The 24,968-nt window shown below is 35.4% G+C and overlaps 1 protein-coding gene across 1 annotated transcript in view; it reads left to right on the forward strand.

Moving 5' to 3' along the window:
- The window catches only part of WDR70 (WD repeat domain 70), a 136,295-nt gene that overhangs the window by 67,454 nt on the left and 43,873 nt on the right, over positions 1-24,968 (forward strand). Inside the window, exon 10 of the mRNA XM_055698637.1 lies at positions 10,332-10,506. Within this exon, the coding sequence (XP_055554612.1) occupies positions 10,332-10,506 (175 nt within the window). The remainder of the gene's footprint in view (positions 1-10,331; positions 10,507-24,968) is intronic.

The raw sequence follows: 24,968 nt of genomic DNA on the forward strand, positions 1-24,968 counted from the left end.
TATTTGTTCTTTCCAAAACATGCTTCCTCTGTGAAGTTTTGGGGGAGAAGTGTCTTACACTTTGATGTGTATTCCAGAAAATACGATAAATACATACATTTGTATGTACTTACACTTCATGCGCTGCAGTTTAGCTTGGTATTTATAAGCCTTTCATAAGTTTTTTTAATGGAGATTGTACTACAACATAACAAATTTTGTTTCTTAGTTCAGAAATGCAAAGTAAAGCTCACTTTTAAAAATTTCTGTAAACCAAAGTGCGTAGTTAAAATGTACAGCTGAATCAAACTTTGAATTATTTAGAATAAATTTTAAAATCAAAATACATTTAAGATTTACAATTTTCTCTCTTATGTTACTTATGTGTGTTAGATTGTTTTTGATAGCTAATGGAACTGCAGAAAAATAGCTGTAAGTGAGATTTGAGAAGGCAGCAAAAATGGTTAAAACTAATTGTCATGCATATAGGATCAGCTGAGGTGTTGCTTCACAGAACTTTTAATTGCTTGACTACAGTTTAATTCCAGTTGATTTTTCACTGGTTTAATGGAAAGTTCTGCTGAGTGTTAGTTCCAATCTAAGTTATTTATTGGAGCGTAGAAGAATGAGATCCAAATGAGCCTTAACTATTTTATACCCATGACTAATAAGCTTTTTAGAAAGGATCCTGTTTTCTTAGTGATTTACTCTTCCTGCTTTTGCAGTATCATGCAAGGCTGCTTTTGAGTTATTTCAGTTCATGCAGGTGACAGTAACTTGAACTGTTGAGATGTCCTTTACCAGAAGTCTTCCCCTTTGATCTTAATCAGATGTACCCCACAGGGAGGTTGATTACATCCTACTCTTATCTTTACTAAGTTGGAGGTGAGGTCTCAGTTGGTTGCCTTCCCACACCATTTGGAAAATGACACAAAATTGCACCTCCTTTTATTGTCACAGCTTTCAGAAGTAAATCACATAAATATTTGTAATTGACTTAATGTTCTGTATAGAAATAATAATATTAAAGTTAGATGTGCTGGAATGGTATATGAAGGACTTCTTGTGTGCAAAGTGCTACATAGTCTCAGGAAAATACCACTGATTGTTTTTTTTTAAATAGCACACATTGACATAGACTTCAAACTATTACTAATTCAAAAGCATATTGACTTTTCACAGAACTCAATATGCTTCATTAAAGGTGGACAGTTCTCGAACCTACTCTATAAATGGTTTTCAAAAGACTTGCTTTAGATACTTTGCTGATTTGAACTGGAGAAATAATTTGCTTTGCAGACATCCATGACTGCCAACATAATGACTGATGCAAAGAAAAACAACCTCTTTCTTCAGTCAGATTTGTATATGAAGACTTCATCCACAAGAAACAAAGCAAATTAGCTGTCAGTGCCACTGAAAAAGCAATTCAAAACTACTGTGCTTTATTTTCTCTTAATGCAGTTTCATTGCCCAAATGCTTATTACTAATGCAGTCAAATATATTCAGTAGTTGAGAGAAATATAGAAGGAAATACTTTAATATTTAAGGGAATACTGAGGGAGAAAGGCCTGTTGGGATTTGGGCACGGTGCGCATGTGTTTTGCCTATGGAAAAAAGGTTTGGGTTTTTTTCCATAGGCCTACATTGGCCTGTGGAAGAGGTTTTGTCAGATAGACTGAATCCATTGTAACTACTTTGACTTAAACGTCAGAAGTTCTTCAGGGAAGAAACCATTGCAACCACACGTTTAAAACACCTGAATTATTTTTTATTAACCTATGAGGCCTGAAACTGCCCTTTTCAGTACAGTATATGCGTTTAATTTGAGGACTATTCTGTTAGTCTGAAGAGGCCTTTTTCTGTATCACTCTTTTGGGCATCTAAACAGTGTTCTGGGCTATGTTTGTGGGTTTTTGTTGTTATTTTGTGGGGATTTTTTAATGCCTCTGTGATTTGCCTTCCCATTTATTTTCTGTAGAATTTTAATGTATTTATGATAGTGCTCAGTGCAGTACATTTTCCTCTCAATAATATCTGAAGCTTTACTTAACATTATTTTCTTTGTATGTAATTTATTCTTGTGCATCGGTTCTTGAGGCTGTTTGGTTTGGTGGGAGGGTTTTGTTTGCCCCCCCCCGCCCCCTTCCCTCCACCTCTCTTACTCTTTCTGGTTGTATGGACTCACTTTTTTTAGATTTATTCTGTTTTTCTGTGTTCTGAGCAGCACTGAATGTAACATGTATGTGGAATCTTACTCCTCCTTCCTTAGAAGTATGCACTTTTACTAGCATAATAATTGTGTGCCTGCATACCCTTCATTACTGCTTTCTGTCCAGCAGTTAGCTTTTTCGGTCTTCCGTAATTAATATGTTTTTCACTTCCACATTCCTTCTTGTATGTTCATTCCAATAATACTACCTTTCCTATCTCTTCTTCTGAGGTTGTAAGATTCCTCCCACAAAGCCTTCTGCTTTACTTATGTTCAGACGATTTAGTTTTGATGTGAGGAAAATTCTGAGCATTAGTAACTACACTGGAACTTTCCAATAACTGTTAATGGAAAAGACATATACCAATGTTGTTGGTTTGGGGTTTTGTAGCAAAATTTTCTGTCATTTACTTTACTTTTGTTGTTCTACCTTTCTGTATATGACTTATATTTTCATATGTTATACTGTCTTCCACGATAATGATTACATTCCAAGTAGATTGCTGGTATCCTCATTCATTAGTAAACATGATCTATTATATGTAGTGTGTTTTTTAGCTGGTTTTAATTATGTAAGAACACTTGATTTACAGATAATTAATTATTTCAAGACCTATACATTTAGCAAAACAAATTATATATAAAAACCCAAATGTATTCTTTAGATATGATAAGAGCAAGTGTAGTTTTAAGTTCGAGGGTCTTTTTGAAAATCTGAAGAAGGCATACATAAAAATCTTACTAAAAAGACAAAAATGTCCTGTAAAACTTTTAGGTCTCAGGTGAAACGCTGGTTTGAATTAAAGCATTCAGAATCTTTGAAGTTAAAGACTGGAGAAAGTAAGGTATTTATCTGAATCTTGCATTGGGCAGTATAGTTCGGTGGGAATTCACAAGAGGAAAAAAATTCTAGAGCAGAATCTTGGAATTTCTTTTATGATCCATTTTGAAATCTTCCCATTTGTGTGTCTGGATGCTCTTTCTTGTGCTTTGAGTTAACAGCTGTTGTTGATAGTTGATAAATGTCAACTTTTACAATCTATGATTATTTTTTTTCCTGTGTTCTATTTTGTCATTTATCCTCTGCCAGTGTGATGTGCAGAATATGTCTGCTATAATCTTTGACTTTGAGAATGATGGGATTTTCAAGTTTGTCATTTTGATCAGCTGATTTGGAAGTACTTTGGGGGAATTTTTCAGATTTTGAAAGAATTAACAATGCACTGAAAAAAACCTTGTGCAAAATTCCACAGAATACTTTTTTCCCATCACTTTGTACAGGCCCTTAGAACGGAATAGCTGAAATAGATTGTGTAAGTCATGTGCAAGATCATGTACGAGATCTGCTTATTTAAAAGAATTATTGAAGAAACAGCCTTTTCACATTAGGTTGCTTTTTATATTAGTTGTGTTTCCATCTCTGCTTATATTCTCCATGAGTACTCTTGCTGTAATGCAGAAACTGAAGCAAGGAAAAGATGCATAGATGATCCCCTTGTTCATCACTGCATGGTCAAGGGCCTAACTAATTGTACATATTGAAGAGATTATTTTTTACTATTGATAACGTTGAGGAAGGAAGGGTCTGGATGGCTGGATGTCTTAAGCAAATATTTCTAAATCTGGGTTCTGCTTGGATGGTATGTGTCAGTACTGAATTGGTAAGGTTTGTAGTATGTTGATTAGCAGCTTATTTCTAGAAAGTTTGTTGCTACTTTCAAGTTCTTAATCCTTTTGAAGAGTGCCTTTGTGTATGGTTAGCCTGATCAGTAGTTTAATCTGAGTAAACAAAAATTACTCGGTCTGGAAAGCCTTGTGAGCTTTGCATTTCAGTACAAATAGACTTCTTATGCCATGAATAAGAAGTTTTGTTGTCAAGTATGCTAATGTAATGTAAAGACAAGTCTTTACAACTGTCATTTTAACCTGAAAGGCGTTATATAGACATATTGGTGGGTGACTTTTTATGTCTGAATGCATCTGTTTGGCCAGTTCCTCAGCCAGAAGTGATTGTATGTCATAACTTGCTAGCATTTGCTGCTGCTGCTGCTGTGTTTCTGTCATGAACATGCTACAAAGCTTACTTGAAAGCAGTCAAATCTGGCATGACATTATCGCTGTTATATTTTGTTCCTTGCTTTTATTCTTCTTACTCAGTCAGTCTCTTTCCATCTGTATCTTTTCCCTGACCTCCATTAAGAGTTCTGGTTCCTTAACCCAGTTAATACTCCTTCTTAGTTCTTTTCTGTCTTCTTTTCTAATTTAGTTTTTCTCCATGTTGTGGATATTGGCCAGCAGCAGGATTTTTACTTAGTAATTCAGAAAGTGTCCATGCTCTGTCAGACATGCTTATGTGTCATTTCAGTTTTGAGTTGGTTGCTCTTTTAATACATTTGGACTGGATAACAGGTGTAGTTCCGTGCCCGAATCTATTCCGTGCTCCCTTCCCCCCAGTAATTATAACTCAGCTGTAATTACCCAAATGGTGGTAATTTCTTCTATTGAAAAATGGCTATCAATTTCATTTGGAAATGTGGAAAAATACTGTTGCAGAGTTGCTTCAACCCATTTGCTTCATACCACATAAAAATGAATTTTGATGTTTTTGTTTCTTACTCTGGTAAAATGTTTTATCTTAAAGTTTTTGTTAGTTTTTTACATTTAGGGATTATTTAAGTAACAAAGAAGCTGAAGAATTGTGAATTACTAACTTGTATCTATTTTTGGCATTCCTTCCATAGTTATAATTTTACTTATGTTGGACGTGTCTTTTTATGTATTCTGGTTTAAATTATTTTAACTCTGTTCAGATGCTGGGAGTAGGTAGCTTATTTAGAAGTTTTTCTGCCAAACAAATATGGAAAGTTGCTCTGCATTTCTCTGTCTGTTTGTGTGTACAATTTTTTTCAGTATCTGGCAGGTGATTCAACCTTCATTTGGACCCATGTGCTCAAAAGAAGAAGCCTATAACTTCTGCTGGAAGGGGGCAAAGAGAATATAGTAATGAAAGTTTTGTTGCTGACATAGTCTTGTACCCCCATATGCACGGAGTGCATCTCTAAGAGAACTTTTCGGCTTTTTCTTATGAATCCTCTTTACATATTCTGCTTTAGATAATTTTTGTCCATATTATACAAGCATCTTAATTTCATTCCTGTGTAGGTATGGTTGTTTAATCTCATAAAAAAGGATGAAAAAATCTTACTTTAAGTTCGGTTGATTTTTTTATAAAGAGGCTTAATTTAATGCTTTTAAAAATGTGTTTTCTATTGCTGATAAGATGACTTGGAATTCTGTGCTCTGACAATAAATTCCATTGCAGCAGTATTTTTACAATTTTAAAGTATGTTACAGCTTTCCAAGGTAGCCTTTTTGGGCAACCTTATATTAGAAAGGTAGGCATTATATAATGTATTACAAAGATAAGCTTTATAGTAGAATTACTAGATATTAAGCCTGGTCTGTACTTTTGGCATTAATTTATGCTGTTGCTTTTTTGTGTTTTAAGTGTGATAAGAATAGACTTAATTATTAAGAGTAGACTTAATGTATTTATTCTATATTGAATGCCAGTAACATTCAGTATTGTGCAAGAGAGTTTTACAGCCAAGTAGAAACAGGAGATGGGACAGGCAGAGGAGCTTAGTGGAATCTGACAGGTCAGGTTTTTAATGTTTGGATTTTTTCACTCCTTGAATTTCAGCAGGTTGTATTAGAATAGTATCAGAATGGACAGTGGCTTGCTGAATCAAGACTTTGAGAAATTTTCTGTGCTTGCAGACTGGGAAATGCAGCTACATAAATACCTCTAATAATTTGTGTAATACAGCAGCATTATCAATAGTAAATTTTATTTAAAATTTTGACTTAGCAATAACATCATAAGGACATTGGAAAAAAGGGGAGAAAAAAAGAAAAAACATTTGTGGTGGAAAAAACCCAAAAACGCCCCCCACCCCCCAGTCGCAGTAATTAAATTAGTTGTTTGTTATGCGTCATTTAACTTCAGTGGTCAGGAAAATATCCACATTACCTTTCCAAAAGAACATTCCCATCCTTTTCTAAGTTGCTTTGAATTGCTCTTGGCAAATATAAGTACTTTACAAAATCTGTTTTGCAGATGTGCAATTCACCATTTAAGAAGTTTAAATTTAAACTTTTGTATGTGGAGCCTTTTTTGTGGAAGTTTTCTTTGAAAATAAATTTATGAAAGAGAAGTTAAAAATATTTATGTGGCTGTGTGTATCATTCAGTACATTAAAATCTGATGTGATGAAAGAATGACATTGTATGTTGTAGGGACAGTTTAAAAAAAATCCCTATGTGTTGTTCTTACTAAACAAACTTTAAGCATAGTTTCTTTTCAGGTGGAGAAGTGCTGCATTCAGGAAATGTTTTCCTTTTGTTTTCAGTGGAGTTCAAAAATATCTTGGTTATACCTATCAACAGATAATTACTAGTATTATATTTCTGCTAAATGCTGCAGCATAATGTGTAAAACAGTGTTATTCATTCACCCCACAATTAGTTAGGCCTACGGAGATACTCTTAGTCAGAGGCTTTTTTGACAAAAATGAATCTTCTGGAATTGATCTGATTGATCCAGGGGTTAATTTTTTTGTTTCAACACGAACAACACTAGATTGGACCCAGAGTAGGTTAGGAATTGAAAATGGGACTTGTGTAATGCAGTTTCAATTATTTTTTTGTAACGTCTGAGGAGGAGGAAGAATCATTAAATGGTACAAAATTCTCTGTAGAAAACCGGAAGCATAATTCCAAATTATGCTCTCAGAGTTCATTGTGATATTGTACATTGAGTGTCAGTAGCAGAAGCGGAGAGAAAATACAAAAGCAGCCTTAGTTAGCATTTGTTTGCCGTATTGCCAGTTTAAAGATATATTCCCTGTTGGTAGAATGTTTGGGTTTTGTGCTTCCTTTCTTGTTTACCCCTTTCCTTCTGACTAGAATGTGAGGAGTTAAAAAAAAAAAATTATATATATGTGTATATATATATATATATATATATATATAAAAAAAAGTTTTAGGTGTTGTGAGGGAAAGTGCCTGGAAAAAGGCCTCAATTAAGTTTTGAGTGTAAACAGCAAAGACAATGGGTGGAGGGTGTGTGTGTGTGTGGGAAGCATCGAAGTGCCTGCTGGAAGAAAAGACAAGATGTTTGTGTGGTTATTGATGGAGCATGGAGTGCAGAAGGGGAATGTCAGAACAAATTAGTCTGTGTCATACTCGGTGTGATGAAGGCCCTTAGGACAGGGTAGTGAAAGTATCTGTCTGAGGTCCTTCAGTGAAGGTACAGAACACACATAGTTTCTAGATGACTCCTAGTGTTTTGCTTGGTGGTGATTCAGTCAGAAACCACGGGCCGACTGATTCATGTGGTAAACTGAAATTTTGTCCATGGTATTATGAGATGTGTTTGCAATATGGTGTCCATTTTTTAATGAAAAATTGAAATGTCCCCATAAAGAATAAAAACATTTAAAAGATCTGAGGTGAAAGAAGAGATTCAAGACCTCAGTCATAGCTTAAGACTTAAGGGCTGTCTGGGGATGATTAGTCAGATGGTAAGTAATATATAGACGATTTCTTATAAAATATTTAGTAGAAAAGTTTTTCAGTTAGATCCAATAGAGCAAGACAACAGCAAACATACATTTAGTTTAGGACATTAAGAAAACATTGAGGGGATGTTAAGCACACAGTATAGGTTATGTGGGCATTTTTATCAGGGCTTGTAATTCATGTGAGGGAGTGTGGCCAACTGCAGCAGAAGCAGCAGCTCAAGAAACTTGGATTTTTCACCTGGCCTGCTAAAACTAGAGTTGATTTAGGGCTTTTTATTTAAAAAAATGTTACTTCCTTCTCTGCAGTTGAAAGGTAAAATGAATAAGAAGGTTTGAACATGCTCTATAGTGTTGTGAAGTAATAGAGGTTTTGACAGGATATTGAGCCCTAAGAAGAGGTGACTGAAGACTTCAAAAAAGTTTTTTATGTGCCAGCAGAAATGAAGAATTAGGGTGATGAAGGATTCTCAGAGATTGTTTTTGGAATTGCAGCTGAGATGCTTGAGGCATCTTAGATAAAAAGGCAAACAGGGGGGACACAGGCTTTAAACTTCCATGCACTTAGCCATGTTACTAAGTACACCGTCTGAGAAGTGTGTATGCCAAGGCAGTCACGGGAAACTTGCGCTGTAGGAGAGGAAGCAGGAGACGGCTGTCGCAAAAGGAGGAAGAGAAGCTGGAGGCACAGTTGATTCAAATAAGAATCTGGAAGGATTTAATATTATGGGGGGAAAGGACTGAAAAAAACCCTCAAAATTTGACTAAATATCAGAATGGGAGCAAGTGTCAATATGTCTGTAGAAAGGTAGGAGACTGAGATGGTTATAGACAGCGTATGGACAGGAAAAGGGGAATCTCTGAGTCACATAATGGTTAAGGATGGAAGTAACCTCTGAAGATCGTCTAATCCAACCATCCTGTTCAAAGAAGGATCACCTAGGCACCTAGCACATGGCCATTTCCAGACAGGTTTTGAGTAACTGAGAAGGGCAACTCCATAACCTCACTGGGCAACCTGTTCCATAAAGCAGCATGGTTTTATTTACGTGACTGTAGAAAATGCATCATAATCTAATGTTTCATTTAAAATGAGAAAAGAACCAAACCCCCCAACAAAAACCCAAACCAGCCATCAGAAACACCTGAATGTTTTATGCTAGAGCTTGAAATAGAGCAGTGAAGTGATGTGATGCCTTACAGATCAGAGATGTGAAGATTTTTAAAAATGAGACTGATTTTTTTTTTTACTTTATTTTGGACAGCTGGTGATTCATTCAGTTACTGATTTTGCATTACTATCATTAAATGTCTGATTAAATAACTCCTATGAGCTATTTCCAGCTCATTTTCTTGTGTGTTTTATCTTAGAATTATATATGTATGTCAGCTCTGTAGCCTGTCTGGTCTTGTAGCTCTGATGGAAGTTCCTAATGTTGTGCTCTGGTGTCTTGTCTTGTTCTGGAAAAATGGCAGCCGTTGTAAAAGAGGTATTTGCTTTGCTAGAGGCTAGTGAATTACATGCTGTTGGATCATAGGCAATGTTTGTATAGTCTAAACAAATGAGGTTGTCTTGAGAACTTAGCGGTTTTTTTCTTTCCAAATTAATGATCATCCTTCCTTTGCCAAATCCTGAAACTCTTTTCTGCATTAGATGCCAAAAGAGTTTTGAATTTTATCTGGAAAGTACTCAACATATTAAATGGACAGAAAACATTTGTATCTAAGACAGTTTAAAGAGTCCACCTGTATCTCAGTGTTTTAGTTCTCTCTCATTTGGATGTTTTTGTGTCTCTAAGAAACATTGAAGAGCCAGGCAGATATTTTTTTTCCATTAAAAAGAAAAAAGGAGGAATTTATTTTGCTAATAATGTGGGAAAAACTCAACTTGAAAAAACAGTATTACATAAGTGAGCTTTTGTGAAGGAACACTTTTACAACAGAACTCCTAGGACCTTCAGGATTACTGAAAGAGAGGTACAATAATGCAATTAATTCTTCAGACTTTATTTTAAAAAGGCACTTCAAAGAATAATTAGCTAGTCTGCAATACTGCCAGTTAAGAGCAGGTTTGTCTGTTGTGATGTCAGAACAATTAAGACAGTCTGCTGTGTTAATGAATTTTTATAAATGTTCATGCCTGTTTCCTGAAGTATTCATTCTTGTAAAGGATGGAATACTTTCATCTTCCTGATTTCCAGTGACAGTGGAGACTATGGAGTACCTGCATATTAACCTTCGGTTGTTTGTCTAGTTGTAAATAATTTTAGGTATTTACACAAGAGCTTGGGAAGAACAGATTTTATTATTTTTTTAATTTATTTTTTTAACCTTCACACATATACTAGTGAATATGATGAGTCTTACTTGGAAAGTTACCATGTTAGTTTCATGACTGCCATTCGATACCTTAAAGGCTATTTTGCCTTTACAACTTCATTTGAACAATATTATGTGCCATTTGTGCTGAAAAAGGTGTTTGAATGTGTCATAAGAAAAATTGTTTTACATGTATTAACTTTATCTAAAACAACTCTTTATTTAAACTTTTTTCCAGAACTGTGAGGACATGGGATGTTAACAATGAAAAAAAGCACAAAAACGTATTTAAACCACGATCAGTTCAAGGTAAACGGGTGATCCCTACAACTTGCACGTACAGCAGAGATGGTAAACTTATTGCAGCTGGCTGTCAAGATGGCTCCATCCAGATCTGGGATAGGAATATGAGTGTAAGTCAAGTATCTGATAACAATATATGCTTCTAATAGATCAAGCGCTGAATGCTGAAGCTGATAAAATCAGTTTGTTACTTCTATACTTATATTTTACACACACCCCCACACCCCCTCCGCGCAAACTAAATAACTCATAGGCAAAATTTAATATTTTTTCTGCCTCTCTACAACTGATCATTCAGCGTGCTGCTAATTCAGTTCAAAACACTGAGGAAATTCTTAGATGTTGTTGTTTGGTTTTTTTTTTTAAAAAAGTTGGCCACATACCTGTATTTAGAATATTGTTCATTTAGGATGTGGTGCTTGTGAAAAAATTTGTAATTGCTGGTTGGTTCTTATGTAATTAAAAAATGTATGCTTCCATATTTCATTTGACATATTGAATACATTAAGCAGTAAGTCATGAAACTTCATACTGAAATCAGTTATTCATCCAGATAATAAGCAGAGGAGAGCATCCAAGTGGGTGAGGATAAGTGTAATGCTACACATTAAATGCCAAATGATGTTACATTGTCCAACGTGAAAACTAATACTGAGGCAGATTTGAAAAAATTATCTAAATGCAGTGTGGTCAGAAAGAGGCAGAATGGGAACTATTTCAAATTTTTTGAAATTATGGAATATACTCTTAATTTCTTTTGTTCATGTTGAACCTAAAAGTGAATTTCAACTAGTTATGATCCTGACAAAGAATATGTGCAATTCTTGCTACTACTTTATAATTTGAAGTTTACAGCAATCAGGGCTCCCTATTGCTTAGTGTAGTATATTTTACAAAAGAGTCCAATGCCAAGAGTTTGCAATGTTGAGTGCAAATTCACCAGGCAAAGCTTTACTGCTTTTAAAATTAATCATCCTAATAATCATACGTATTTTCTTTATGCCCATCTTACACAAAGAATTGATGTCCAATCCTTTTCACTTCAGTGCTTCAATGGGATAAGTACTTATGGCGTGCATAGGAGAAGATGAGGTTAGGGTCAATTCTTTTGGAAACTAAAGTGAGATTACAGAGGAAATGGGAGGGGTGTGGGGCAGGGCGGAAGGGTCCTTTGAGTCAAGCTGACATCATAAATCTTTGAAAGCTGTACAATTCCAATAGGATAGCTTTGGGGAAATAATACTGAACTAATACAAGTTACGTTAGTCTGTTCAACCTCATCAAAACATTTGATTTTAAAAAGGAAAACAGGCAATTTAGGGAACTTTTCATGAAGATTGAATAAAATTTTATTGCTGGAGGCAAGAGGAAATCTATAGATATAAAAGGAGAAGAAAGCCTGTTGATCATATTGAAAGTACAGCCTGTATTTTGGGATTGTCATCTATTTTTATTTCTGTTTTTATTTCCACTATAAACTCAGTAAAACTTCCTAATGGCATGAAGCATGAGAATTCATCCGAAGTGTAAACTTATTCTAACAGAATAATAAATTTTTCAGAGGCTGGCTTTCATCACCTGTGTATGTTGTTTATTTTAACATATACAGTATTGAAATATTAAGCTTTCTGGTGTAGTTTCAACAATAGTGCTCTTGGTAGTCTGCTTTTTCATGTGCTTTTCCTTTTGAAGTTTTGTATGTCTATAAGATGACATATTGCAATGCTGATTGAATGCAGTTTAAGGCGATTATGAGTAATTTAAAGATATGTCCTGTGCATCTTACGCAGTTTCCAACTCATGACCCCTGTATAACAACACAAGACTAAAGTGATTTCCTGGTGGAAATGAAGTTGGTAGTGTCCTTGAATTTGCAATTTTAAAGCCTGAAGAATTTTTGTCTTTGCTTTTGTTGGTGTCATTAAGAAATACACATGATTTTTGTGTAAAGGAGCAGTGCAAATCGTTTTTAGTGGCATTTTTATTTAAAACTGCTGCTACCCTTAGGCAATCTCTGTGTATAGTTAAAACCAGGCATTTCAAAAGGTATCTTGATGAAATAATTTAAAAAAGAAAAAGCCTTCATCTTGCATTTGGAGGTTGAGGAGGGATAAGAACAAAAAATTAAAAAAGGAACATGTGTTCAAAGTAGGATTTAGAAAGGGGAGGGTGGGCTTGACACGTGCATGGGAATCATGAAGGCATATACTGGCCTGACAGGATGCAGAGATGCTTGCCAAGGTGAACAAAAAAATGCTAAGTCATGACAAAGCAGTGCAGTTCTGGGGATATGATCTGTAGGTGACACAGGAAGATGGGTAAAGCTGTGGAGAATCAAGATGTGAGGGTAAAGCTGCCTAAAGAAATATACAGTAGTTATATTAACTTCCGATTTGTGAACAAGAAATTTTTTAATTCCCATCCAGCAAGTATTATTTGACTTCGTTGAAACAAGCATAGATCTATATACACAGGTTTTGCTGTACTACAGTACACCTCTGTTTCAAGTCAAAATAAAGAGAGCATTTGTGGTTAACTGTAGAAGGCCGTATTGCATCTGTAACAAAAATCACTACTGCTAGAAAGCAGAAAATGTTGCTGTAATTTCTTATGCTTGATCAGTTAGGAATGATTCTGGCATCATTATTTTACACAATGAATTTGGCACATATGCAGCAGGAAGGAGGACTGATTCAGGAAGGTGTTTGAAGTTAACTGTAACTTAGTTGACTGCCAGAGCTGATCCAATAAGGGCCTGTTTTGACTGTGTGAATTCGTATTTGCATTTAAGCAATAATATAAATGACATTTCAACCCTGTTGAATGCCTGTACTGCTGTTCCTGCATGTGATGGTAACGGCACAAAGCCAGTGGCTCACACTACGTACTACTGTAGTCCCTGTTATCCGGGTGTCTGTGAAGGCTTTTAGACACATTTATGTTTGACAGTAAAAATCCCTGTCAAACCCATCCCACTTCACAGAGGGGGAAGTTTCTCTTTGCTTCAGTGGTAATGTAAAGCCCCTGCTATCCTGCAGGAGAAGGGTTATGAACACAGCAGTACCAAGTGCAGAAGTGGGTACCGCGATAGGAAAGAGGGTCTGGTAATGCCCTTTCCTAGAGCAAAAGGGGCACTTGCCAGACAGAGGCTGCCATGCAGGTAGGAAGCCACTCTTTGGGGGTTCACTAAGACTGTACCACTTCACAAGGTGGCAGAAGCTCCCTGACGAAGCTCCCATGTCCCTATAGCCACAGTTTCTTACTGCTGATTATAGTTTTATTATTCTCTGCTCCATATGACTTGCTAACTTTACACCTGGCATAAGTATGATTCTTACAGTGTCTGTCAAAGGACAAACAAGTTGAAAATCAACTTGTGTGGTGATGTCCCGATCACCACTGTGGTGTCACTTGTTTGCTGCCTGTTAGTGTAGGACTTGGTCCACAGTGGTGTGACTTAATAATTCTTTGAGAATTTTTTTTTATTCAAAGGGAAACAAGATATTTTCTATGCCATGTTTTGTCACTGCTGCTGAAGTCAAGGTAGTAGTTTGTAGTAAGTTAGCGTTGAGTTAGTTGTTTTCTCCAAGCCACTTAGAGCCACCTCAGTACCTGCTTTTTTTTTCAGTTTCTGTTGTGCCTAGGGAGTGATTCTGGTGTGTGATCAGTTCCCTTCTTTAGTTCTGACTAGTAATGCACACCATGAGTGTTTCATTCAGTTTTCTGCCTCCACTGTTTTTTTGGTGCAGTTCCAGATCTCCCAGCTGTATGTAGTGAGAGGAAAAACACTTCTGTAACTTTTGGATTAAGACTTTCTTTTGTCTTCATGACGCTGAGACTCTAATGTGCTAATGCTGAAATTAGCCAAATGCATTCTGCCTTTGCCTTGCCTTCCTCCAGACTTCCTCAGCACAATTGTGATCCATTAAAATCACCTGCCTCAGAGGATTTTTTTTGTTTTGTCAAAAATCTGTGTTATTTTCTCACGTATGTTACTTTGTCAGTGCATGGTTTTTCTTTAAGGTTCACATACATGTGCATTTACAGTGAACATTAGCAAAACAATCTGTCAGCGTGTTTCAAATATCAGGAACACTGTCAGCTTGGCTTCAAAGGACATAAAAAATAACTTCCTTCAAACTTCCAATGAATAGTGGAAACACTAGCGTGAAATAGTTGATCATTACATAGCATATTAAAACTCTCTCAATTTAAATGTTCTTAGATGTGTTTAAGTGTCTGGCAAATATGGAGAGTTGGAGAACATTAGTGCTCAAAATAAGACAAGACCTTGAAAACTATTGATGCACAGGACACTGCAGTAAACCCACTGGATTTACTTGCAGTTCAAAAAGGTTAAAATTCCTCGTCTTGCCTGTGATTGCCCATTCATAGTTTTTGCAAGACCAATAGTAATACATATTGCTAAACAAGCTGATCTGTGGAGCTAGTTTTTAGTATGAAGAATGAAGTGTGTCTTGCCATCAGTAAACCTCTGTCCTGCCCAGTTTTCATGTGTAGAAATGGGAGTATCTCATTCATAGAGATATGGAAAGACTGAAGTAATTTTTGTAAAGACTGTTGGTACACTTGATGTGTAGGTTAAATATGTATTGTGAGTTAAAATTGACAGAAATCTTTTAATGGACAAAAAAAGCTCCCCTCATTTTTCACACTAAACAGGAAAAGATCAAGATGTTTTCCATTGATTACAAATGGGATTTATTAAGGTGAAAAAGCTAAACTTCTTAGCCATTCTAGTCTTTCAAACCACCTGGTGAGGCTATCTGTTATGTGGTTGGTTTTTTTTTTTTTCTCCAGCTTTTCCTGGGTGCATTCAGGCCAGGACTGCATCAACATCATTTCTGCATGTGGCAACCTGAATATTTTTTTTTTTTCACACTTCTTTTCACATATTTTATGCTATATCATTGCAGCTGAAGTCCAAATATTTTGATAAGGATGTTGGGGAGGCAGAGCTTGTAAGGAGTGGTGATGTCTTTTCAACACCTTTAAGAAAACAGCTTGTACCCTCAAAATCTTGTCTGTGGTTGTTGTTTTTTTTAATGTGTGTTTTGTTTTGGTTTTTGGGGTTTTTTGTAGCTAAATCTTGTATTTAAATTGGGTCTATTTATAAACCTGGAGTAATTTTTATAAGCTTTTACCTAACTAATGCCTGAATTGTAAGTAGCAAAGAATTAGCTTTGGTAGATATATCTGTAATAACTGTATCTTTTTACGTAGTATAAATATGAGAAGGGAAGATGCAATGATTTATGGTTCTCAATTTAATTCGCATTAAACACAAGTTGATTCAGTGCTCAGGGAAGATTTTTAAAAGCTAGCAATTAACTTCCATTTTTTTACTTTCTTGGTTCATAAAAGACCTAGTGGTATGCTTAACTCCATTTTTCAGCGATTTCCTGCTCAAAGGTTAGCATCTTGTACAGTGTTTCTGAACTACTTATTAAAGCTTTGCTAGTGTTTTCTTTTTTCCTTGTCTTAAAACCTTAGTTGGATTGTAAATTGCTAGAATAATTTATCTATTTAGATCAGTTTTAAATTACTTAGCTAAAGCTCAAAGTGATTTTACAGAACTTAAAATGCACAGTAATAATGACATCCAACACTATATTAATATACTGCCCACATGTATATCCCCAGAAGTGGTGTGATGAAGCGGTAATCCCAGTAACCTGTTTTCCACATGCCCTTAAGCCACCCTGGCCTCAAAATATAAGGGGAGGAAAAGTGGGATGTCGCAATATGCACTGAAATTAAGCAGATCTAAGCTCTGTACATTTTAATTAGAAATACTCATGTTAAAAGTATTTTCCAAATAATTGCATGATTTATAGATGTAAGATGTATACATTTCTATATAAATATAATGTAATACATTTCTATATTTAGTGATTGTTTACTTTGAGAGGGTTTTTGTAAGCTTTAGTTTTGTGGCATACAGTATGAAGTTTTCAGGTAGGGTTTTCAGAGATGAAAAGTTTTAGAATAATTGGAGCCATTTTGTATAAATACTGAACAGCTAAGGACAGAGATTTAGATAATGCAAAAAGGTCATGTAAGATACTTTTTTGGGGGGGTCTAAATAGGGTGACTTTTGTTTTGGAATGGGAATCCAAGCTCAGATCTTACTTGGAATTTTTTTTGGTAAACTTTATTTTGCTGTTTTTGATGCTGCCAAGCGAGAGTGATGAGAACTAGTAGTAAGACCTGAGACTTGCTGTAAATATTTTCTCCATTAATTGGAAGGCCTTTTGAGGGGATTTAAACCCATACTTTGGGAAGTTGAGACTGTTGGAGCTTTACAGTTACAGGATGCTTTTTGCATATGCTGACATGCAAAAGACAGCTCTCAGTAATAAATTCTTGAAGTGTATTTATGTCTGCTTAAAGAAAGCTTTACTAGTGTGTGTATGCCTTTGTAGATACAGTACTTACCAGGCAAAGATCATAGTGTGTCTTTGGCCTCTGGTCTACCATGGCATTCCAGGATTATGCTTTTTTCACACCAGCTAGATTTTATTCATTATTTTGGCCGTGGAATATTCACTTGTCTATTTGGATATTTTGTCTTGGTTTTGCTTATATAGAATTTGGGGTTTATACTGATACCTTCACAGCATTAAAATTATTCTGGTGAAATGTCAATATTTAATAGAAACAATTTACAGCAACTATTCTTAAATTTGCTGAGTATCACTATTACAGCTAAACAGCAGGGAAATCTTCCAGTTTCCCCCAAGTATGTAACATGCTTTGTGCTTTGAAGAGGGCAGTCTGGCTACATCTGGACATTTCTTATATAAATACAAGATGAAGGAAATCCAAATATACTATATTCCCCTTTCAAACTTAAGGTAAGTTTTCCATATCCATAATATCCCACCCTTTCATTCCATATGTGTATGTGCCAGACCTCTGCTCCAGAAACTGGAAATCACACACAAGCTTGCCAGCAGCAAATATTAACAGATTCGTATATTATTCCTCTTTGTATATGTCTCGTTTAGCCAGTACATCGCTATCTATACCCTGAAGCTAGCTGCACTAAAGAATCTGACAATCATATGCTAAGATAAAATGTGCCCTGTTGTATTTCTAAGTGCATTTCTCTCTTATGTAATAAACAGTTTATAGTTAAGAACTATCTAGATGTTTGCACTATCTAATATAGTGATGAAAGGCAATTCTAAATCTTGCAGTCTGTCACACCCTGGTGAAAAGACCATAAAGGATTTTACTTTGCATTCATGTATGGTTAACGAAAAAGGCTTATCCCACAAGGATTATATATCTTTCTGTGATTTACTATTTAGAAAAAGAACAGTAAAGGTTACAGAAATCATTTTAAAATGACAATTTGAGGAGAAAATCATAGGCATTGTAGCAACGTGATTGGCTTTATTAATATTGCAGTGTTACAGAAATAGATAAAATGGTGAAAAATACTGAAAGAGAAATAGAAGAGCCTTTTTGAGCTAGCATTGTTACTTTAGAGGAAGTTTTCCTTTTATGCAGAGGCAAAAAGTTAAGAAGTACAGATACTAAGTTTAGTTCTAACAAGAGGTGAGCACCAGAGTGGTCTGACTTATCAGAAGAATAGTTTTTAGATACTGTAGTCTATTCACTGCTCAAGCAAGCTGAACACTTCATTGGTCTAGAGCCTGATAGGTTTTGTAAATTACAGACAGAATTTGTTTTAGTACTTGGTGTGTGTATTGGGAAGCTAACTTTACATCCAGATGCTTCTTACTGTGCACACTGGTATGTCACTATTTCTTGAAGTTAGTGAGGAGAGGAATAGCCAGTTTATACTGTGAATTTTGTAAAACAGTGAAAAGTGTATTTCTGTACAACTCTTGGTCATTAGGCTTGTTTTATTAGAGAAGTCTAAAATGCTCATATTTTTAAATACTTACAAAGGAAAGCTGTTACAGCTTCATCAAGTGGATTTATTTAAGGACAAAAAGGGTAGGAAATAATGACTTCTGATCTGTGGAGCATAGTGAGTGAAGATGAGGTACTTTCTGTCTGCATAGGCTTGCTCTGTCTCTTGTCTTAATTTATGGGCCCTTTGCCCCCTTCCAGCTTCATATTTGCATGTTTCTCTTGCAGACTTCACTTTTCTCACCAATTCATAACTTCTAGAAAGCTTTCTATTTTGGGGTATTCATAAAGAATAATGTGAAGTGAATTTTAGAAAATAGTGTCCCAAGAGCTAGCTGGATTGTTTTTTTAGGTTCAGGTCTTTTTTAATTGAAAAGGAAATTAAAAGTAGGGGGGGTAAATGAAATCATCATTTCAGACAATATAAATCTCAAAAGTAAAAAAAAAAAATGATTGGGATTTTTTCGACTTCTGAAATAAATTAAGAAGGGAAATATAAAATATTTCTCATTACTACTGTATGGTAAACTTTGCTTTACTTTTTTATTTTTTCTGTTTTCATTTTAAATATTACCAACTTTCTGACCCTTCCAGAAGTCTAATGTAAAAATGGGTAACATTTCTTTCTGTTGAAGAGTTGTGGGATTTTCATGTATTCTTGTGTCACTGACCACTATCAGGAAGTGGATACTGGCCTAGGAAACCAGTAGTTTAATGTTGTGCAGTGCTTGTGCGTAATCTTTTCCATAATTGTTTAATGTAGAAGAAATAAACTTGCCAGAGAGAAACAGAGAGAGTAGTATTTTAATTTTTTTAGTTCATTTGAATGATTTGTTTTGATATGTGATCAGTTTTATGACATGAAGAAATATACTGATATTTTAATACAAAGGTATTCCCCATGAATCTGTTAGAAATAGAGAAGCTAAAAAAAAAAAAATTATAGTGAAGCATAGCTTTTGTGTGTAACATTAGGTTACGTGCATTTGACTCAGAGGAAGCCTGATGAAGAACAAACTATTTCTGCATAAAGAACAATTGTTTCATGACTGTGTCCATTAAATGGTGCACTTCTGTGAGGATGCAGTTCTAGATCTGAAATAGCTGGCCATACTGCACTACAGACTGCCCTCAGTTTCTAAAGAATATCTTGTAAGTTTAGTTAAAGTTAATTATAGAAAGTTTGCATGGCATTTCTAGAAAATTCATTATCAGATTATAAATCAGTTATTTTTGTGTCCATGTTTATCAATGAGAAGATAAACTGCACTACTACACCATCTTTTGGCAGCAGGTACAGAATTAAACTAACCACATGAAATTAAAAGTATAGTTTTTGTAAGACAGCCTTCAGTTAGCAAGTTTCTTTCAACTCTAGATATAAAGCTCATAATTAAAACCTGATTGAATATATGTGAGGATTTCTTTATGAATAAGTAAAACTTCTTCCAGTGCAAAATATTTAAAAGTAAAGAGTTTTTTTCATGATCTCCCTGTTTCCTAAGGTTTGTTTTCAACAGATGTTAGTGCTAAACAGTTAGCAGAGGGAGTGGTGAAATAGGTGAACCATTGTCCAGCTGTGTTTTATTTAATGTATGACTGCAGTGATACTACACAGACTGAAATCAGATACATCCGTGGAACAGCTGCCTTCCTTGAATCAAGTTCTAAATTTCTCATGAGATAGAGAACTAGATTTGGAGTCGGATATGACTACCTATATATTTCACACGTTATGCATAAATGCATATATAGTATGTCTCTATGTGTCTTAAGTATGCCCGCAAACTTATGAAATTCTAGTTTAATTGAATATCTGAATTTTGTGTAATAATTCTAAGATCTAGTAATGTAAACAAGGTAGTCTTGGGTAATTCAATTTATGTAATTTTCTTTCAGGTTAAGCAAATGTGTGGAGTTTTAAGAAAATGCCTTTATGGCATTCACTTTTTACTGTGCTTACATGTCACTTCCAGATTTGGCTTGTGACTGTTTTGTGCTCAAAGCAGTCACCTGTAATCAGCACTAATAATTTTCAGTGTAATGCGTTTTATTGAGGCTGGGATAGGATGGCCATGTTGGAAAGTACTGTGCTATTTTACAAACAGAGTGAAACATTTTGAAAATTTCCAGTTTATTGTATAATCATAGACCACTTTTTTAATGGATGCTAAGAGCTCCTGATGAATGTAGCTGCCGTGATCAGCAGGTACCCTGGTAAGAGCACATAAGTGGCACTGTGTGCTCACTCCCGGACCTGTTTCATTGGCCTCACCAGTATTCAGGTCTGTGGTAGCGTTTGGAGAGCAGCTTGAGTCCCAACACAGAATTGAGGCTGTATGCAGACTTCATCTTGTGGAGGTCACCAGAGTATACTGCTGCAGAGTATACCTTTACAGAGGCTGTTTCACTAGTGCTTGCAAAAGCACAACTAGTACAGGTAGTATGTTCCTGCCCTTGTAATGGGGGCACCAGCTTATATTCAAGACCACCTTCAAGAGCCTGCGTGATTTTTTCAGAAGTAGGGACACCTGTTCTAGTCAGCGGAAAGCATTGCATTGCCAGCCATTGGCTTGTCACTTGTTGCAAATGCCTGGTTGGTTTTGATATTTGATGTGCCAGACTGGGTAGGTGTTGACAGGGTGTAGGAATGGTTTCTGTACTCCAGACAGGTCACTGTGTTTTCTTGACTGTTGCATTGAGGTAGCAGAACAAGGCAGAGCTGTGTGTCTGCATGTATAAAACAAACTTCAGTTTTGATTATTTCCCTTCCAGAAAACAAATGTGGTTATGTCAGAAAATGAATGCTTTAGTGTCAAGTTGTTAAGAGGTTTATACCAATAAACAATAGCAAGGCAGTGTGCAGACTCATTTGCTATTTGTCTCCTTTTTTTTGGTGTAATTTTTAAATGATAGTTTACTGTGTGTCCGTATGTGTTAAGGAAAAGGGAGCAGTGGTTTGTTGGTTTGACTTTGTTTTATTTTATGAGAAAAACACAGATGTGCTTGAGGATTAAGTGAATGATCTGTAGTTGCTATTATTGGAAGAATATATATTTAAGTCATTGGTAAAGTACAGCTGTTAAAGATGACAAAATGAGGCAACGGTGGACCCTAAAAGTAAAGAACCATTATCAAGGAAACAAAGAGGGAAAAGACATCAAGGTAATAATGCTGGCAATGGGTTATTGATTGGATTTATTACAGTGTGTTTTATAATATGTGACAGAAAGGAGATGACACATTGTGATACACAAACCAACATTTTTCTTACGGTGAATGGTTAAAAGAGGTTAGGTGTTCCAGGGAAATTGAGGAGTGATGGCATCCAGGTAAGAAAATCAGAAACAGCTTTCATCGTGTTGAATTTAAGTTGCCAGTGGAACATTCACAAAGTGATGTCAAGATGAGCTAAGATGTTGAGCAGACAGAGAATGATGCACCTTTTCTTGGAAGGTAGTTTAATGGCATGAAAAGATGGGTAGTCATGGTTCTGAATAAGGTTCTTAAAACTATATTTTAGAGTGACAAGCTGAGTGACCAAGGGGATTGAGTAATAGTAAATAGCCAGTGAAACGGAGGCAGAGAGTATCACACACTGGAGGAATACTAAAGAAGGGAGCCAGCACGCAGAAGGTTTACTTCTATATCTCCAGTATCTTCAGGAGGTACTGGACCTCATAAAACAATGAAGAAGGGGAGCAGAAAATTGGGACTTTTTTTCCAAGGCTGGTTGGGGTAGTAGTGTTGTTGGATTTGTCAGGGATAAATCTGTTGAGACTCAGGAGGGGATTTAAGTGGGATTGACAAGGAATGAAGATGGAGGAGAAGGATGAAAAGGCCAAAGTGTGAAAAAGAGTAATGGAGAGAGAAAAGAAACCTGGAGCTATCTGGTGAAAACTGGATAATCCAAATGAGATTTTTTGAGATACAACTTTCACAAAGAGCAATCCATGTTATCTCCGTATGCTCTGAAGATGCCACTGCTGATGGAGAATAAATACAAAGTTGCCAGGGACGAGTGTGAAATATTGTGCTGAAACAAAACTAGAAGGCTAGGGTGAGAAAATGGAAGGAATTTTTTTGTTGAATGGGGAAGATTTTTGTGCATGCTAGTGGTGAAACAGAATTGTAGTGAGGAGGGGGTGCTACAGATCGTCATAAAAAAGTGGGAAAAGGAAGTGAAAAGACAGTTTTGACGGAACATTAACAGTTGAGGAGAAGGCTAATTGCCAGAAAAAGATTCTGTACTCCTCAGAGACAAATTGGTGTGAAGATTCTGCAGCCTGTTTGAGGGAATCTTGGATATTAATTAGGACATTTTACATTACTATAGCTTTAATAATCAGATTATTATTTATATGAAATGAGACATAAGGGATTAAGTCATCTAAGGACGTTAATTCCAAACAAAGGAATTTTCTCATATTTAAGCAGTAATCTGGTTTTAGTATCTATTAAAAAAGAAAAGTAATTTCAGAAGTGATCCGTGTTTGAAATCTGTTCAGGAATCTCACTGTGGAATAGCCAGCCATATTTTTCTAAAAGATGTTACAAGTTTTTTCAGTCTACCTAATGATTAGGTACTTGACTACTGGTCTGTAGGCTAGCTTGGAAACTTGATACTACAGGGTGTTGTGCAGTGTGGGTGGATAAATGTACAGTGTTTTTTAAAGTGGAAACTTTCATTTTCAAGTAATTTAAATATTAGTGTCAGAAATCATATATAATTATACCAGAGCCTTATCTTGCAGAAACAGTGAAATCTTGGTTTGAAATTTAACTGACTTTACAAAGTATCTTTAATCATGAAAGATCGTAAGCATTTTTTTGAGGTTGTAGTTGATGCTACCACAAAACCTGAACTCCAGAGTTATGTAAGACAGTATGTTGTTCTGACCTAAGTGCTGGATGAATTCAAATGCTCTATTTAGCTGTAATTTGTTGTATTTGAACAAAACCACATTTTGGCACAAGAGCTTTTAACAGCTGTATATTGTACACATGGAAACAGTGATTAACACTCTTAATATTTTACTTGTAAAAGCTGTACATTTGCTATCTGTAACTTGGGGTTTACAGATTCTGAAGCTAAGTGGGAACTTACTACTTTTCCCTGTGGAACACTGTGTTCAGTTAGTATAAACTACTTACAGGAAACAATTGTTGAAAATTTTTTTGCGCTTTGCCAGTGTTTTGGTTACAAATATGTAGGGGTTTTTATTTGCTTGCTTATTTAGCTAGCCAGTTGTATTAAAGAACTTTGAGGAAAAAAAGCAACATCAAAGAAGTAATCGTGAAACTGAGATAGGAATATTGCTCGAAGAGAAAGTTTGCTTGAGTTTCCGTTGTTTCCCCTGCCAGCTTCTTACTTTTACATCTTACTCATACATAACTCTGGAGCCTAATCCTGAAGTTGATGAACTCATCAGGTGAAATTCTGAGCTAAAGGTAATTGAAATTGAGGGTATTAGCATCTCTGTGTCTGGAAGATTAATAGCAGCATATCTTTGGTTATTAAAAAAATGCATATCCCCCCCCCCCCCCGTCTGCAAGTGCCAGGTGACCTGTAACAGACGTTTTCTTTAACTTCTGAAAGCCAGCTTCTCTGAACAGCTTACTTTGCTGCATGATAATGGCATTTTTTCCTTTCCAGTGCTTTAAAAAAATTTTCAAATATGTTTAGTCCTTGAAAATCAGTGTTAAGTATATTGAGCTAATAGTCTCAGCCAGTTTATGCAACATTGTAAACCACTGAGGCTCTACGTTAAGAATGCTGATATTGTCACCAAAATACTTTGTGGCAAAATACCACTTACCCTTTTAAACTTCAGTTTTCCACCCAAATAAATAAAATCAAATCCTTTTTTAAAATCAAAATTAAAAAGATATTATTTTAATTAATAAGCAGAGAAAATGGAGCACAATGGCTCGCAATACATTTTTGTTGGAAAAATCAAATAATGTATAAGAAATACTAGCTCATTATATGTTACAGGAAGTTCAGTGAAAGTGACTCTTCATTTCTTACAGAAATAGACCCATCTTGTTGGAATATACATGTCCTAGCTCCTTTTTTGAACAAGTAAATTTATTATACAGCCATCTTAGATAACTTACTGCAAACTACACCTTTTTTGGCTCAAGTGTTACTGAACCAGAAATATTAGCTTTATGTGAATTTCTATATATTTTGGTTATATTTCACTATTCACACTGTATCTCTGTAAGGTCAATAAAATGGGTCTTAAGCTGAACTTAACTGAAGACTGAAAGGATACAAGAAATTACATTGAATTATGGTAGGAATAACTTTGCGGTAGTTGCTTTTTAAAGACATATAACTTCTTTATAATTTTTCTGTTTATATTTTTGCTTGTTTATTACCAAGAGGGAAAAGGGTACTTCTAATTGATATGAAGCATCTGATGTTTGCATAGGTGAATTTGAAGCAATCTGTGGACTTTCAGTGGGATTCCAGTATATCTTAACTAAACTTCTAATGAAATTTTTACAGAATAACATTGATCAAATGTCATTCTTTTCTGGAAGGCAAAGGAACCTCCAGCAGCTGGGCAAGTCTAAATGATTATTTGTGAAAAAGTCAAAATTATGGGGTTTTTTGTTTGTTTGTTTACAGAAGCCATATTTATGATAGTAAAAA

Source organism: Falco cherrug, chromosome Z (genome assembly GCF_023634085.1).
Source record: "Falco cherrug isolate bFalChe1 chromosome Z, bFalChe1.pri, whole genome shotgun sequence".
NCBI lineage: Eukaryota > Metazoa > Chordata > Aves > Falconiformes > Falconidae > Falco > Falco cherrug.